Consider the following 17,730-nt stretch of genomic DNA (forward strand, 5'->3'; position numbering starts at 1 on the left):
GATAGACTGGTTGGAGAATGGAATGGCAAACCACTTCAGTATTCTTGCCTTGAGAACCCCATGAACAGTATGAAAAGGAGGGTTTTGTTGGCTAATGAAGAGGTCTTAGGAAAACTATGGGATTTATTGTTAAAGGGAAAATTATTTCAGCTTTTAAAAGCTAGTTTTTGAACACCAGAATGTTAGTTAAGTTGTGAATGGGGGCAAATGTTTGATAAATCAGTACATCTGAAAAACCCACTAGATCAGTGCTTCTCAAACTTTAATGTACGTTCATATCACCCTGGCATTTTGTTAAAATGCAGTTCTGATTCAGTAGGTCTGGAGCGGGAACATTTCTAACAAGCTCCCATGTGATATCCATGCTCTTGGTCTTTGGCTCACACTTTGAGTAGCAAGTGACTGGGCTACTATATATGAACTAACTTCTATATTCTAATTGTCTAATACCTATCAGCCTTCGTAGTTGTTTGGACAGTTGTCAATTTTGAGTATTTAAAAACTAGAGGTTTTAAAAGATGAATTAAAGTATTGACATAGGTCAAATATGGCTTTTCATCTCTTCTATAAATAACCTATATATACTTACTTCCTATATACTTATTTAACCTGTCCTCTGCTGCTTGGCCTCAAGTTTCAGTTAAACTTCAGAAAGGACTATATGCAATTAATGTGTACAGAAATAATATGTGATTCTTTACCTCTAGTATTTAATGGGAGATGTATATCATTGACTTGCTCTGATGCCAGGATTTTATCTGCCTTATTGATTTAATAAGATAGGAACACAGGAACCCTTAGAGGGTAGTTTGTTTTCAAAGGATGTATGACTGGGTTCTAACTTATACTTGACTCTCTTATTCATTATCCTAGTCATTAGTGTTTTGTTTGATTACAATCTTAAATGCAGAAAAACTCAGACTCTTCATTCCCTGGCTAAAGGTTTTGTATTTTGGATATCCCAATAATTTTATAAAGGTCCCAGGTGGTAAATAAAACCTGGTCATTTTTCTTTTTTTTTGCGTTGGTGGGGGGGGAGTGAAGAAGGGATGTTAACCTTTATTAGCAATGCAGCGTCTCTTTGTGGCATGCCTCATGATCTTGAGAAACAGATTGATCAAGTAAAGAGAAACTTTAGAAATTATGCTTTCTGATTGAGATTATGCTTGTTGGAACATATAGGATAGAAAATTTTCACATGCTCCCTCATTGTTAAGAAATAAGAACTAAGCAATAACATTCAATTTAAAAAGATATCTGAAGTATGTTTTTAAATTTCACAAAACAAAGTTAAACCAAATATTGGTAGCTCCTGTAGATTTTTCTCTACTGGGGAAGTGACCAGAATGCTACAGCCGCATTTGTTAAGAAAGAAAACAAAAATTGTTATTAACACCTCAAAAAAAAAAATGCTAAATGCCTCTCTACTAGTAGAGTCCAGCTAGGTGAGTTTTACCTAGTCCTCCAGTAAACCAGGTAACGTTATGTCGTTTTTTGGTTAGGTTTGAACCCCGTTTTAGGGATTAAAGATAGCGGTTAAAATGTTTAACAGGGCTTTTTGTTCGGCTTTTAGACTTGCAGGAAGGCCAGCTTCAGCACCCCGTAGCTGGCTTTCCAGCTAAGGTAGGTTTCGGATGTGCAGCTTCTGCCAAGGTGCTCTGGCTGTAAACTCTGGAAGGAAGCCAAAGGAAAGAAGTTCCCGGCGCTAGTGCTTATCCCGCTCAGAGGGTCCGGCGCTGGCGCATTTTTCGTGCAGTTATTGGCTGGGACTCTGCGTGCCGCTGTCGGCCAATGGAGACGCTGGAGATCTGGCCCCGGCCCGTCCCCTCTCGGCGCCGCGGGATGAGGCCGGGACTGAACAGCCGGCGAGCAAATCAGCGGCATCCAGAAAGCCATGTCCGACTCGGAGCCCAGCGCCCGAGCGCTAACCCGCTGAAAGTTTCTCGGGAAAGAAGCCTGGACGATCTGGACCCTGCTAAGAGGAACTGTCTTTGAGTGAGATGGTCCCAGAGGCCTGGAGGGGCGGACTGGTAAGCACCGGGAGAGTGGTGGGAGTTTTGTTGCTTCTGGGTGCCTTGCACAAGGCTTCCGCCGCCGTCATTCGCTATGAGATCCTGGAGGAAAGAGAGAAGGGTTTCGTGGTGGGCAACGTGGTCAGGGACCTTGACTTGGATCTCGGCAGCCTGTCAGCTCGCAGGCTCCGGGTGGTGTCCGGAGCTAGCCGAAGATTCTTTGAGGTGAACTGGGAGACCGGAGAGATGTTCGTGAACGATCGCCTGGATCGAGAGGAGCTGTGTGGGACCCTGCCCTCCTGTACCATAACTCTGGAGTTGGTAGTGGAGAGGCCGCTAGAGTTGTTTAGCGCGGAAGTGGTGATCCAAGACATCAACGACAACAATCCCTCTTTTCCTACTCGGGAAATGAAATTGGAGATTAGCGAGGCCGTGGCGCCAGGAACGCGCTTTCCGCTCGAGAGCGCGCACGATCCCGATGTGGGAAGCAACTCTTTACAAACCTACGAGCTGAGCCGAAACGAGTACTTTGCGCTTCGAGTGCAGACTCGGGAAGACAGCACTAAGTACGCAGAGCTGGTCCTGGAGCGCGCCCTGGACCGGGAGCGAGAACCAGATCTCCAGCTGGTGCTGACGGCGTTGGATGGAGGAACTCCGGCTCGCTCCGCCAGCCTTCCTATTCGAATCGTTGTGCTGGACGCGAATGACAATGCACCCACCTTCAACCAGTCCTTGTACCGGGCGCGTGTCCTGGAGGATGCACCCCCCGGCACTCGTGTGGTCCAAGTCCGTGCAACCGATCTGGATGAAGGCCCCAACGGCGAAATCATTTACTCCTTCGGCAGCCACAACCGTGCTGGCGTGCGGGAACTATTCTCCTTGGACCTTGTTACCGGGGTGCTGACAGTCAAGGGTCGACTGGACTTCGAAGACGCCAAACTCCATGAGATTTACATACAGGCCAAAGACAAGGGCGCCAATCCCGAAGGAGCACACTGTAAAGTTTTGGTAGAGGTTGTGGACGTAAATGACAATGCTCCGGAGATCACAGTCACCTCTGTGTACAGCCCAGTCCCCGAGGACGCCCCTCTCGGAACTGTCATTGCTTTGCTCAGTGTGACCGATCTGGATGCTGGGGAGAACGGGCTGGTGACATGCGAGGTTCCACCAGGTCTCCCTTTTAGCCTTACATCTTCCCTCAAGAATTACTTCACTTTGAAAACCAGCGCAGCCCTGGATCGGGAGACGGTGCCAGAATACAACCTCAGCATCACGGCTCGAGATGCAGGAACCCCTTCCCTCTCAGCCCTCACGACAGTGCGGGTGCAAGTGTCCGACATCAACGACAACCCTCCACAATCTTCCCAGTCTTCCTACAATGTTTACGTTGAGGAAAATAACCTGCCTGGTGTTCCAATACTAAACCTAAGTGTCTGGGACCCCGACGCCCCGCAGAATGCTCGCCTTTCCTTCTTTCTCTTAGAGCAAGGAGCTGAAACAGGCCTAGTGGGTCGCTATTTTACGATAAATCGTGACAGTGGCGTCGTGTCGTCCTTAGTGCCCCTGGACCATGAGGATCGGCGTGAGTTTGAGTTAACAGCTCACATCAGTGATGGGGGCACTCCTGTCCTGGCTACCAACATAAGTGTGAATGTATTTGTCACTGATCGCAATGACAATGCCCCCCAGGTCCTATACCCCCGGCCTGGCCAGAGCTCAGTGGAGATGCTGCCTCGAGGTACTGCTGCTGGCTACCTGGTCACACGGGTGGTGGGCTGGGACCCAGATGCAGGGCACAACGCCTGGCTCTCCTACAGCCTCTTGGGAGCCCCTAACCAGAGCCTTTTTGCTGTGGGACTTCACACGGGTCAAATCACCACTGCCCGCCCAGTACAGGATACAGATTCACCCAGGCAGACTCTCACGGTATTGATCAGAGACAATGGGGAGCCATCGCTGTCCACTACTGCGACCCTGACTGTGTCAGTAACTGAGGAATCTCCTGAAGCCCTGGCTGAGTTCCCCGCTGGCTCTGCCCCCAGGGAGCAGAATAAAAATCTCACCTTTTATCTACTTCTCTCTCTAATCCTGGTCTCCGTGGGGTTCGCAGTCACAGTATTAGGAGTGATCATATTCAAAGTTTACAAATGGAAGCAGTCCAGGGACCTATACCGAGCCCCGGTGAGCTCCCTGTACCGAACACCAGGGCCCTCTCTGCACGCAGATGCTGTGCGGGGAGGCCTGATGGCCCCACACCTTTACCATCAGGTGTACCTTACCACTGACTCGAGACGCAGTGACCCACTGCTGAAGAAACCGGGTACTGCAAGCCCACTGGCCAGCCGCCAGAACACTCTGCGGAGCCTCGATCCAGTGTTCTATAGGCAAGTGTTGGGTGCAGAGAGCTCCCCTCCTGGACAGGTAAGGGTTAGCAAGTCACCCTGGAATGATATTAATGCTTTTTGATTCCTGCATCACTTTTAGGAATGTATGTAGCCATCTTCATTTTCAGTCATCAAGATGTTTTCCTAATGACGCATCCACATTTTTACTTGGCTTTTCCCAGATCAACCGTCGTGCCTTTTCGGGGAAGGAGATGGCCCAGCTAGAGTGTGGTTTGTGGTCCCACACAGTGTGGAGTTAATTCACTCATCTGTGGACACAATTCACACCCTCAGCATTCACTTGCCATAGCAACTAACCAATCGTACTAAAGGGCCATTAAGCTTTAACTCACCATCTCAGCACTCAGAGCTTAGCTTGGTATCATTTGCATTGAGTACAAGTTAATGGAAACCTCTAGCCAGTGGCAGCTGCTAGGAGTATAAAAACTACCTCATCTGTCCATCTTTCAAATAATTGCCACATCTGCATTAAAACTAATGGTTTGCTGATAATTTTCCTTTGACTGCACAGATCCTCTTCCTCATTCTCAGATGGCTTTCTATGAAAGAAATAAAATTCTAGAGTCCTTTAAATTTTATTTCAAGGACACAACAGGAAATTTTGTGGACATTACTTACATGTGCATTATAGAAAATTTGGAAAAAATGGAAAAATATAAGAAAAAATTAAAACTAATTTTATTCCCAAACCCAAAGGTAACCACCATTCATTGTAAAAGTAAAAGTAATATTTATTTTTAAAATAAATTCAGAAGGACATAAAGTACAAAATGAAAGTTCTTTTTGCCCTAAATGTTAATTCCTATCCTTTCATCATTATTATTATTATTTTGGTATAAATGTAGTGTGACAGGCAGATTCATACCCTGAGAAAAAAGATAAAGCTTTCATTTATTCAGGATAGTGTCCAGGCCTTTGTTTTGGAGTGCAACTTAAACACACTTCTATTTGTGGGAGAACGACTATAACTTTGTTACTAGTAAGTATATTATTGCTATCAACCTTTGGGTCTGGCAGTTAGACATAGGAAGCTCCACCACTTATCATCCATGAGTCCATGGCCACGTTAAATTTTCTAGACCCATTTTTAGTATGTGGAAAAGAAGTAGCAAGAGTTTTATAAGATTAGTGCATGATACAATATATGCACGGTGTTTGTTGTGTCATAATTCCAAAAAATTCTTTAAATACTAACCTGGAGACAGTTCAAGATGACAAAGCAGAGGCATATATGGAAAGGCTAAGGAAGGATGAAGGCCAGAGAGAAGCAGCTGCTGCTTTTCTGATCAGACTGGAAAAAACTGGCATTTTCCTTTGAATGATGTTCTCAAACGTGGTTGCACACCAGAATTACCTAGGGACCTTTTAAAAATCCTGAAGCCCAGGCCACATCCCAGATGGAATAAAGCAGTCTCTTGGAATGGGACACAGGCATTGGTATTTTTTGAAGGTCCTCAAGTGATTCCAGTGTGAAGACAAATTTGAAAAGCTTTGCCCTAAGACATGCCTGTCCATCAATTAGCATGTTTTTGAAACTAAGTTATTTTGAAGTTCACAGAACCAGCAGCCAGCCTTGTTTTGCCAGGCTGAACTTAAAAAAATTCTATAATGTTATTTCTCAACCTTAAATTATTATATAGAATAGCTCTAGGAAAGCACTATAGGGAAAATGTGAGATATTTCAGTCATCTAAGGAGAAAAATCTTCCTCAACCACTAGCACCTGGGCAACTATTTCTTTAAAAATTTAGAGCTCAGCAATGGGTATGGTGTTTCTTTTAGGGGTGAAAACATTTTCTTCTAATTATACTGTAGTGTTTGCATCATTTTAGTATATGTGAATGTACTAAAAACCATTAAATTGTACATTTTAAAGGGGTGAATTGTATGGTGTAATGGATAAATTATGTAGCTCAATACAACTGTGTTAAAAATCTAGAGATGGGAGAATTACATACTTGGCATAAAAAGGTCAAGTCTAGGATATATAGGATTCAGGCTTTATGATCCTCCAGTTCAAGTATTAATATTATAGATATGTTTGTTTTGGTGTCAACTTGCAAATAAAAGGGATTGAGATCTATAAGAGGTCTAGTTCTTAGATATTAAAGCCAGCAAAAAGGGTCAGTTGATGGCTACAGGGATGACAAACGGTTAGGAAAATGATTTAAGATGTTACAGAAAGAGGTTTTATTTCTTTCTAGACAGTCTAGAGGTGAAAGTGGGGAGACCCTAATACTGCACTTGATAGACTTTACACAAGTCTCCTAACATTTCTGAGCTTGTGTTCTCCAATATAAACTCTTCCAAAATTGTGTGAGAATGAAAAGTAATGTATATAAAATGTATAAATATAAAATACTCATGAAGTACAAGCATTCAATAGATACCTGTTGACTAACAAGTGATAATAGCACTAATTCACCGTGTATTGGTGAATGTACCAGACACTTTAAAAGATGAAAAGGCACAGTCCCTGCTCCTGTGGCACATGGAGTACCATAGGAAACAGACATGCACACACTCCCACAAAAATGGTAAGGGAGATCTGTATAATACAGGAAGCAATGGGAGCAAAGGAAAGGAAACACCCCAGTCAGCCTGGGGAAATCAGGAAGAATTCATACAGGTGATGATGCTTGATCTGAGAATGAAAGTTGAGTAGTAGTTTATCAGATAATAAAGGGGAAAGGCGAGTAGAGAGGGACCCTTGCAGGAAATTCCATGCAGAGGGATAATGTTTTTTTTAATATTGCTGAACCTTAAAGTGTATTGGTAAAACAACTTTTGCAGGAGATAAAGTGAAGCAAGTAGGCAGGAGTTAAATCTTGAGTTACCTTTAGGGTGTGCCAAGATTTTTTATTTTATTCTATATCCGTGATAGTCATTGCAGAATTTTGAACTGATATAATGTCGTCAGAGTTTTTGTTTGCTTGTTTTGGAGTGATTATTCTGGTAGCCATAAATGAAATGTGTGTGAGTGTGCTTAGTTACTCAGTCATGTTCAACTCTTTGCAACCCCATGAACTGTAACCCACTAGGCTCCTCTGTGCATGGAATTGTCCAGGCAAGAATGGTGAAATGAGTTGCCATAATGGATTGGGGATATTGGGACTAGAGACTAAAGAAGATTTGAATGTGTACTCAGTCATGTCTGACTCTTTGCCACCCCATGGACTGTAGCCCACCAGGCTCCTTTGTCCATGGGACTTTCCAGGCAAGATTACTGGAGTGAGTTGCCATTTCCTCTTCCAGGGGATATTCCCGGCCCAGGGATTGAACCCATGTCTCCTGCATTTGCAGGCAGATTCTTTACCACTAACTGAGCCACCTGGGGAAGCCCTGTAATGTAACATGGGGCTATTATATTACATTTAGAACATTTAGACGGCTATTATAGTATTTGAGAAGATTGAGAAATGCTTGAACCAGCACAATGACAAGTATAGATTGAGGGACGTAACTATAGTGAAATTATCAGCACTTATTCATTGACATGGTAAAGGGAAGATGGAAGAGGAATGAGTCAAGAATGATCCTCCTTATCCCTTCCCACTGGCAGCTTCAGGGGAAGATGCTGTCATTCTACTGAGATAGTGAATCCTGGCATAAACACCTTATAAGTCCGACGGATTTACACCTGTCATTCCCATGGGAGAAGGTTTAGGTGTTTGGGGCTGAAAGAACACAGAAAGCAGATACCTCCCTTTGAGACCAAAATGTTGGTTGCTGGCCTCACCATCGAAAGGATATTCATGAAGATCAAGGGTTTGGGAAAACACCTGGGAGGATAACCTCTGGTTTTGCTACTGGTTTTGGAAATCCCATGGTCAGAGGAGCCTGGCAGGCCATGGGGTCACCAAGAGTCAGATACGACTTAACTAAACACTACCACCAACAATAATTGGCAGCCTAGGTGAGGATTCAGATGAATTTTCTAAAAATCTCACATGCAAATCGGGATAGATTTTTCTCTTTGTGTTCTGGTGTGTTTGTGACTCCAGTTAGAGTTTGCAGGTAACTACAGTGTGAATTGAACAATCTTTCTGCATTTGTGCAAGGTGGTAGCCAGGCTCCAGGGAGGGTGAGATCAAGTCTCCCTTGCCAAAAGGCCCCCTAGGGCTCGGTGAAAAACTTGGCTCTTTTGAAACAGTCACAGTTGGTAATTAACAACATATCAAGCATACCATGGTGTCAAATAAAGGAGATTTGTAGGCACTGGTGCTGTTGGTAGCTGATCTCAATCATTCAAGAAAGCTATTAAATCTGTGAACATTAGCATTCTGCCAGGTAATGAGATTTAGTCTTAGCGTCTCCCAAACAAGCTGATTCTTTACTGATTTGGAACGTCTCCCTCTCCTGGCTTCTCCCCCTCTCCTTCATTCCTTCCATACTGTCCTTGAAATTAATGAATGGCAATTTAGTATATCACCAGTGACTATCCGAGTAAGAGAGATTTGGTTTCTGCTGCGCCTTCTGTTACAACAGAAATGTGTACTGCATAAATTTAATAGGCTGCATTAATGTGTAAGCCTTTTCTGCAAAGAGATGGATATGTTTCTGAATAATATGCAGAGGGGCAGAGTTTTTTGTATAAAGCAGTGCTTCTAATTAGCTGTTGCTCTAATACAATCAGAATGAGGCAGAAGCTACTCCTTTAGAATATTGGTGGATGACAACACTGGCTTGAACAAAGTGACCAGTCTCAAATGGCTACTCACTCTCTGGGCTGCAGGTTGCTAGGGCTCTCAGGCTGTCGCTGTTTTCCCTGCCGAAAAGGGGCGGGGTGAGGTGGGGTGGGGATTGGTGAATTAGGGGAAAAAAACAAAAACATATATGTTGTCTGCCTCTCTATAGAGGTAATAACCCATGGGGGGAAAATGCTGTTGAGCGGGAGGAAGGAGAAAAGATAGGTGGGTTTTTGTGTTTTTTTTTTCCCCCTTCTTCCAATACTGCGTCGCATTAACCCTGCTGCTATTGGGACGTTCTCTGCTTAGCCTATTGGCTGAGCCCAGGAGTCGCTGTCTGCCAATCGGGTAGAGGAAGGCAGACAAATCTACCCCGCCACCAGCAAAAAACGGCGCGTAACCCTTGCGGCGCCGGCCCAGCCGCGCCAGAGCTGGCGTGGGGAAAGGGAGATAGGTGTCTCCAGCTGCTGTGGCTGTTTGGGGCGGGTCAGCTTCTGGGGCTTCTCAGGACCAGATAGAGAACTAGCGGGCAGCAGCAATGCTCGGCAAGGTGAGAGGCTGGGTACAAATCTGCCGGGGGGCTACCCTTTTGTTCCTTTTTTGCCACCTGGGTTACGTTGGTGGGCAGATCCGATACCCGGTCCCAGAGGAGTCACAGGAAGGGACTTTTGTGGGGAATGTCGCCCAAGATTTCCTGCTGGATACCGAGAGCTTGGCAGCTCGCAGGCTGCAGGTCGCTGGAGAGGTGAACCAAAGACACTTCCGTGTGGATTTGGACAGCGGTGCCCTGCTCATCAAGAATCCAATCGATCGAGAGGCACTGTGTGGGCTCAGTGCCAGCTGTATTGTGCCCCTGGAGTTTGTAACAGAAGGGCCTTTGGAAATGTACCGAGCAGAGGTAGAAATTGTGGATGTGAATGATCACGCCCCCCGATTCCCTCGGCAGCAGCTGGACTTGGAAATTGGGGAGGCAGCTCCTCCAGGACAGCGTTTCCCCTTGGAAAAGGCTCAGGATGCAGATGTGGGGAGCAACTCCATCAGCAGCTATAGACTAAGCTCCAATGAACACTTTGCCCTAGATGTCAAGAAGCGCAGCGACGGCAGCCTGGTCCCAGAGCTGCTCTTGGAGAAACCTTTGGATCGGGAAAAGCAGTCAGACTACCGCCTAGTGCTGACTGCTGTGGATGGCGGGAACCCCCCGAGATCTGGCACGGCAGAGCTGCGGGTGTCAGTGCTGGACGTGAATGACAACGCCCCAGCCTTCCAGCAATCCAGCTATAGGATTAGCGTCTTGGAGAGCGCGCCAGCCGGCATGCTGCTCATCCAGCTCAATGCCTCCGACCCAGACCTGGGTCCCAGTGGTAACGTCACCTTTTCTTTCAGTGGTCACACCCCTGATCGTGTGAGAAGCCTCTTCAGCCTGCACCCCACTAATGGAAAGCTTACTCTTCAAGGACCCCTAGACTTTGAGAGTGAGAATTACTATGAATTTGATGTGCGGGCTCGAGATGGGGGCTCTCCAGCCATGGAGCAACATTGCAGCCTTCGGGTGGATCTCCTAGATGTGAATGACAACGCCCCCCACATCACAGTGACCTCAGAGCTGGGGACTCTCCCGGAGAGTGCAGAGCCTGGCACTGTGGTGGCACTCATCAGTGTGCAGGACCCTGACTCAGGTTCAAATGGGGATGTGAGCCTCCGTATTCCTGACCATTTGCCCTTTGCCCTCAAGTCCGCCTTCAGGAACCAGTTCTCCCTGGTGACTGCTGGGCCCTTGGACCGAGAGGCCAAATCCAGCTATGATATCATGGTCACTGCTTCTGATGCCGGGAGCCCTCCTCTGAGTACCCACAGGACCATTTTCCTTAACATTTCGGATGTGAATGATAACCCACCCTCTTTCTTCCAGAGGTCACATGAGGTGTTTGTTCCAGAGAACAATCGCCCAGGGGACCTGCTCTGCTCCCTTGCGGCCTCTGATCCCGACTCTGGCTTGAATGCGCTTATCTCCTACTCTCTCCTCGAGCCCAGAAATCGAGATGTGTCAGCATCCTCCTTCATCTCCCTGAACCCCCAGACGGGAGCTGTTCATGCGACTCGATCCTTTGACTATGAGCAAACACAGACGCTGCAGTTTGAGGTGCAAGCCCGGGATCGGGGCAACCCACCCCTTAGTAGCACTGTGACTGTTCGTCTGTTTGTGCTGGACCTCAATGACAATGCCCCAGCTGTACTCCGCCCTAGGGCTCGGCCTGGTTCCTTATGTCCCCAAGCACTGCCTCCATCAGTTGGTGCTGGCCACCTAGTCACAAAGGTGACCGCTGTGGACTTGGATTCAGGTTACAATGCTTGGGTTTCGTATCAGCTCCTGGAGGCCCCAGATCCCAGCCTGTTTGCAGTCTCCCGCTATGCCGGGGAGGTGCGGACAGCTGTTCCCATCCCAGCTGATCTCCCGCCTCAGAAGCTGGTCATTGTGGTAAAGGACAGTGGTAGCCCACCACTCTCTACCTCCGTCACTCTCCTGGTGTCCTTGGAAGAAGACACTCATCCAGTTGTCCCTGATCTTCGAGAGTCTTCAGCTCCAAGGGAAGGAGAATCCCGCTTGACCCTCTACTTGGCTGTATCTCTAGTGGCAATTTGCTTTGTTTCCTTTGGCTCATTCGTGGCGCTCATCTCGAAGTGCCTGCGCGGGGCTGCCTGTGGAATGACCTGCTTTCCTGCTGGCACCTGTGCCTGTCTCACCCGGTCTCGAAGGAGGGAGGGGCTTCCTCCTTCCAATGGGATCCTCCGAATCCAGCTAGGGTCAGATGATCCTATCAAGTTTGTTGATGTGGGCGGCCACTCTCATGGCTGTACACCCTTGGCTTCTGCACCCACTCGGAGTGATAGCTTCATGATGGTGAAGTCACCCAGTGCACCTATGGCAGGGGAACCCGTTCGCCCAAGCTGCCCACCCTCTGATCTTCTCTATGGGCTAGAGGTGAGACCTTTGCAGGCTCAGCCAATGCTTGAGGGTTATTCAGATGCAGGCATGTGGCTGGGCCTTGTCCCGGAGAATATATTGGTCTCTCTGTAAGAGCCTGTAGTGATGTTGCCACTTCTGTGAGTGGTGACTGTGTGGTAGATGATGTGCTTAAGAAGCGTTTTGTGAATTAACCAGGCAGTTTTCACAGATTAATACTTGGGGTGGATTATGCCCTTGTCTGAGAGTAAGAAATGAAAGTGAGTGATCAAGAGATGGGGTGTTGTGGAAACACGCTGCTGGAATGTGGAGCACATGGAAGGCTCTCGTGTACGAGGTGCACCTAAACCCAGGTAGTGACTTTTTCTCCTCTTCCTGAATGAGGGGTCAGGGTTTGGAATACCTTAATTCTAGGTTACCATTCCCCAGTGGACTGAGGGAAACTTATATCTTTGCTCCACAGTGTCATCTACTCCCTCACCCACTGTGAAAGGGACTCTCTGCTTAAAATGTTGTTGTTGTTTGGTGTTCAGCCACTAAGTTCCATCTGACTCTTTGCAACCCTGGACTGTAGCCCACCAGGCTCCTCTGTCCATGGGATTTCCCAGGCAAGAATACTGGAGTGGGTTGCCTTCTCCAGGGGATCTTTCCAACCCAGGGATCGAACCCACATCTCCTGCATTGGCAGGTGGATTCTTTACCACTGAGCCAGCAGGGTAGCCCCTCTTGAAACATAAGAGGAAAGAGCCAAGGTATTAGAGAGGCAACAAGGTGGAAGCAAGGGTCTTTTTGTCCGAGGTCTTCAGGTCTCCCAATCAAGTCCCCATTGGGATCAGAGCTAGATGCAGTCGACTGGGGCAGAGGAACATTACCTCTTTGGGAGGGGGGAAGGCAGTAAGTGAAATCACTAAGTATCAAAACCTGTCTTGCTGCTGAGGAATTCATAGAGACAGCCAATCTGGGAGTTTTTAAGTAGAGTTCTTCTGAATTGATGAAACCATGAAGCCTTGAGACCATGCCTAGATTCTAGCCACCTTCCTTGGGTGACCTGGATCAGTCCTAGAAGTGTTCTCATCCCCCACCGCAAGCTGTGATGCCCATTCCATAGCTCATGTGGAATCTCAGAAAAAGAGAATCCTTATAGCCATCGATGACATTGAGATTCCTCAAGGTACTGCTGGAGAGTCCAAGCAAGACTCTGAAGGGTCCTAACAAATCTTTTCTTTCACTCTGGCAGTGTTTGGCAGAATGGGATAGGGAGGGAGTAACACGTGGGCTTTGCTTCCTGGAGAAGGACAACATTTTGATGGTTCAAGTGAAATAGTGGGAGTTTCTGAAGTTACACAGGAAGTTGCTGGGACAGAACCCTGAGAAGTTTTGTACCACTTTGTCTTCCCTGTTGAGCACCATCTGAGCTGTCAAACTTTGCTGCCAAGGGAACTGAATCAACCTGCAGCACGAAATAAGTGGGGAGGTAGGAGGCTTCTGTGACACGGATTTGCAGCGCCGGTTCCTAAGGTTTCCAGGACTGAGGAGACTTTATAATTGGTTGAGAGGAGACAGACTTTTGGGCCAATCAGACTTAGAGCCGAGGTGGGGGATCTGATCTTCTAGCCCGCCTCTCCTCCCCCAGCTCCCCAGCTCCACTCAGATTCAATTCCCCTCCCCCCCAACCCACCCCCGCCATTTGGTGACTAAGAAGAACTGCTGCAGGCAGACAAACCTCGGAGCAGTTTTTAAGAGGCTGGAAGGAGACATAAGAGATTTCAGCTGCTACATTCCAAGCCCTGGGTCTACCTTGGAGACAGGACAGCACAGAGTCAGTGTCCAGGAAGGGACTTCTGGGTCATGGGGCCAAAGACACCCCCACAGCTCGCTGGGAAATGGCAAGTGCTGTGCATGTTGTCCTTGTGCTGCTGGGGCTGGGTGTCTGGGCAGCTTCATTACTCTGTGGTGGAGGAGTCTGAGCCAGGGACGCTGGTGGGGAACGTTGCTCAGGATCTAGGCTTAAAGGTGGCAGATCTGTTGAGCCGCCGGCTGCGGTTGGGCGCTGAGGAGAATGGGCAATATTTTTCCCTGAGCTTGATGAGTGGTGCTCTGGCAGTGAATCAGAAAATTGACCGAGAGAGCCTGTGTGCAGCCAGCACCAGCTGCCTGCTGCCAGTACAGGTGGTGACCGAACACCCCCTGGAACTAATCCGTGTAGAGGTGGAAATCCTGGATCTCAATGACAACTCTCCGAGCTTTGCCACCCCTGAGCGAGAGATACGCATCTCAGAGTCAGCTGCACTGGGGGCACGGTTCCCACTGGATAGTGCCCAGGATCCTGACGTGGGCACCAATACTGTGAGCTTCTATACTCTAAGCCCCAGCAGCCACTTTTCTCTGAATGTGAAGACCCTAAAAGATGGGAAGCTGTTCCCAGAACTGGTGCTGGAGCAGCAGCTAGACCGTGAAACCCAGGCAAGACATCAGCTGGTGCTCACTGCTGTGGATGGGGGCGTCCCAGCCCGCTCAGGGACCACCCTTATCTCTGTCACTGTGCTGGATATCAATGATAATGCTCCAACCTTCCAGTCCTCAGTTCTACGTGTGGGACTCCCAGAGAATGCACCCGTGGGCACACTGCTGCTGCGCCTCAACGCCACTGATCCAGACGAGGGCACCAATGGCCAACTAGACTATTCTTTTGGAGACCATACGTCTGAGGCAGTGCGGAACCTCTTTGGCCTAGACCCTAGCAGTGGAGCAATCCATGTGTTGGGTCCCATTGACTTCGAGGAGTCAAGTTTTTATGAAATTCATGCAAGAGCCCGTGACCAGGGACAGCCAGCCATGGAAGGCCACTGTGTGATTCAAGTGGATGTGGGGGATGCCAATGACAATGCCCCAGAGGTACTACTGGCCTCTTTGGTCAACCCTGTCCTGGAGAGCACACCAGTGGGCACGGTAGTGGGATTGTTTAATGTGCGGGACCGAGACTCAGGGAGAAATGGTGAAGTGAGCCTTGATCTCTCTCCAGACCTGCCATTTCAGATTAAACCTTCTGAGAACCACTACTCACTCCTAACCAGTCAGCCTTTGGACCGTGAGGCTACATCCCACTATATCATTGAGCTGCTGGCCCATGATGCGGGCTCGCCTCCCTTGCACGCACATCTCACCATCAGGCTCAACATTTCAGATGTAAATGACAACACACCCTACTTCACCCAGCAGCTCTACACGGCTTACATCCCAGAAAACCGGCCTCCAGGCTCCCTTCTCTGCACCGTGGCTGCCTCCGATCCAGACACTGGGGATAACGCCCGCCTTACCTACTCTATTGTAGGGAACCAGATTCAGGGCTCTCCAGCCTCCTCCTTTGTGTATGTCAACCCCGAGGATGGGCGGATCTTTGCCCAGCGTACTTTCGACTACGAACTGCTGCAGATGCTGCAGATTGTGGTGGGCGTTCGAGACTCTGGCTCTCCCCCGTTGCACGCCAACACCTCTCTCCACGTGTTTGTCCTGGACCAGAATGATAATGCCCCAACTGTGCTGCACCCTAGACCGGGTCGGGAATTCTCACTCCCCCAGCGTCTCCCTCGATCTGCCCCTCCTGGCTCCTTGGTCACCAAGGTGACAGCTGTAGATGCTGATGCAGGCCACAATGCCTGGCTCTCCTATTCATTGTTGCCACAGTCCACAGCCCCAGGGCTGTTCCTGGTATCTGCACACACTGGTGAGGTGCGAACAGCCCGGGCCTTACTGGAGGATGACGCTGACACCCAGCAGGTGGTGGTCCTGGTGAGGGACAATGGTGACCCTTCACTCTCCTCCACAGCCACAGTGCTGCTGGTTCTGGAAGATGAGGACCCTGAGGAAATGTCCAAATCCAGGGACTTCCTCACACACCCTCCTGAGCGTTCAGACCTTACCCTTTACCTCATTGTGGCTCTTGCGGCCACCAGCCTCTTATCCTTAGTCACCTTCACCTTTCTGTCAGCTAAGTGCCTTCGGGGGGACGGGGATGGGGGTGGGGGTCAGTGCTGCGGGCGCCAGGACTCGCCCTCCCGGGAGTTCTATAAGCAATCCAGCCCCAACCTACAGGTGAGCTCAGACGGCACACTCAAGTATATGGAGGTGACGCTGCGGCCCACAGACTCGCACAGCCATTGCTACAGGACGTGCTTTTCACCAGCCTCTGACGGCAGTGACTTCACTTTTCTAAGGCCCCTCAGCGTTCAGCAGCCCTCAGCTTTCGCACCGGAGCCCGACGCCTTCCGGTCCCGCTCTAACACACTGCTGGAGCGGAGCCAGGTGAGGGCTCTGCGCTACCCCTGGGGGCGGAAATGGAAACGCCGCCCACCCACATCAGGGACTTTGAACTTGGCATCTGCTCCCTCTGGTGGGGCTTGACTCTAATGTCTGTCGAATGTCGGGACTGGATGGATTGTGCAGAAGCAGAGGTGTGGCCGAGGCAGGGATGGGGCGCTGTGTCTGGGGAAGTGATGGCAACTGTGGGTGAGGGGGGAGAGAGGATAGGGCAGACAGAAAAGCATGGGGTCTGGCGATCACTCTGGTGTTTTCCATCAGATCCAGGTCTGGGTAGAGGCAGCCACAGATCCCTTTCTGCAGCCAACCTCCTAGGCTCCAATGCAGGCACGCTCTGCTGGTCTTGAGGTTTCTTCTTAGGTTTCTTCCCACTCTCTTGACTGGTGACTTCACTGTGATTCACAACCCTCTTTATTCCCACATCAAACCAACACGTCTGTGGTTGGCCCATGTGCCACGCACAGCGCACAGGCTCCCCACGCTGCACCTGCGCACGCCCCTCGCACCTGGCCGTCCTTGTCCTCATACGCCGCCTTTAACTGCCAGACGATTGCAAAGGGCTGTCCCGACAGCTCACAGCTTCCCTCCCACCTTGCTGCCAGCCTCAGAGGTTTTAACCTGAGGGAAATACCAGGTCTTGGCCGCCCCACTTATCCCCGCCCCGGCCTGGACTGGTCGCCTCCTGGTGGGCCTCTTGGTGGCCCGAGTCGCTAGTGCTGCAGCCACTGGGGGCGCTCTAGGTGCGGGGCGGGCGGGACTCTGTGACCCATGGGCTGGTGGGTCAGTCTGGGCCCAGACACTGAGCAGAGTTTGGTGGGCGCCTCCTGCCCAGAAGCCTTGCTCAGGAAGGCCACAATGCCCTGTGGCTCAAGGGGCAGTGGGGCCGGCCTGGGACAAGTGAACAGACCTCTGTAGGACAGGCCGCCTCGGCCCTCTGTGGCACCACCGACCCGTCCTATGGCTGGAAGTGGGAACCTGGAGCACCTGGGTTCTGGATACTAAGACATAGGCGTTTGGCGCCGTCGTGCCCACATGGGCCCAGCGATCTACCATCAGGGCTTTGTGTGCTCAGTTGCTTCAGTTGTGTCTGATTCTTTGCCACCCTATGGACTGTAGCCCACCAGACTCCTGACCATGTGATTTTTCCAGGTGAGAATATTGGAGTGGAGTGCCATTTCCTTCTCCATGTCGGGGACTTTGGAGTTGACCAAAGCTTCCTTCATAGTTCAGTCAGTAAAGAATCTGCCTGCAATGCAGGAGACCCAGGTTCGATTCCTGCATCGGGAAGATCCCCTGGAGAAGGAAATGGCAATCCACTCCAGTATTCTTGCCTGGAAAATCCCAGAC

General features: G+C 49.3%; 1 protein-coding gene across 25 annotated transcripts in view; it reads left to right on the forward strand.

Annotated features, from left to right (window-relative positions):
* Positions 1–17,730, forward strand: part of LOC133251387 (protocadherin gamma-C4) — a 186,900-nt gene that overhangs the window by 153,024 nt on the left and 16,146 nt on the right. Inside the window, exons 1-2 of one of the 25 annotated variants that reach the window (XM_061423770.1) lie at positions 12,196–15,795; positions 16,159–16,368. The exons of 20 other annotated variants lie outside the window; for them this stretch is intronic. In XM_061423770.1, coding sequence (XP_061279754.1) covers positions 13,915–15,795; positions 16,159–16,368 — 2,091 coding nt within the window. In that variant the 5' untranslated portion in view covers positions 12,196–13,914. Of the gene's footprint in view, positions 1–1,797; positions 4,434–9,222; positions 12,085–12,192; positions 16,369–17,730 lie in introns of those variants that run through there. 4 more of the 25 variants (XM_061423747.1, XM_061423775.1, XM_061423746.1 and 1 more) reach the window with 4 other exon arrangements.

The sequence above is a fragment of the Bos javanicus genome, chromosome 7, assembly GCF_032452875.1.
Source record: "Bos javanicus breed banteng chromosome 7, ARS-OSU_banteng_1.0, whole genome shotgun sequence".
Classification (NCBI taxonomy): Eukaryota; Metazoa; Chordata; class Mammalia; order Artiodactyla; family Bovidae; genus Bos; species Bos javanicus.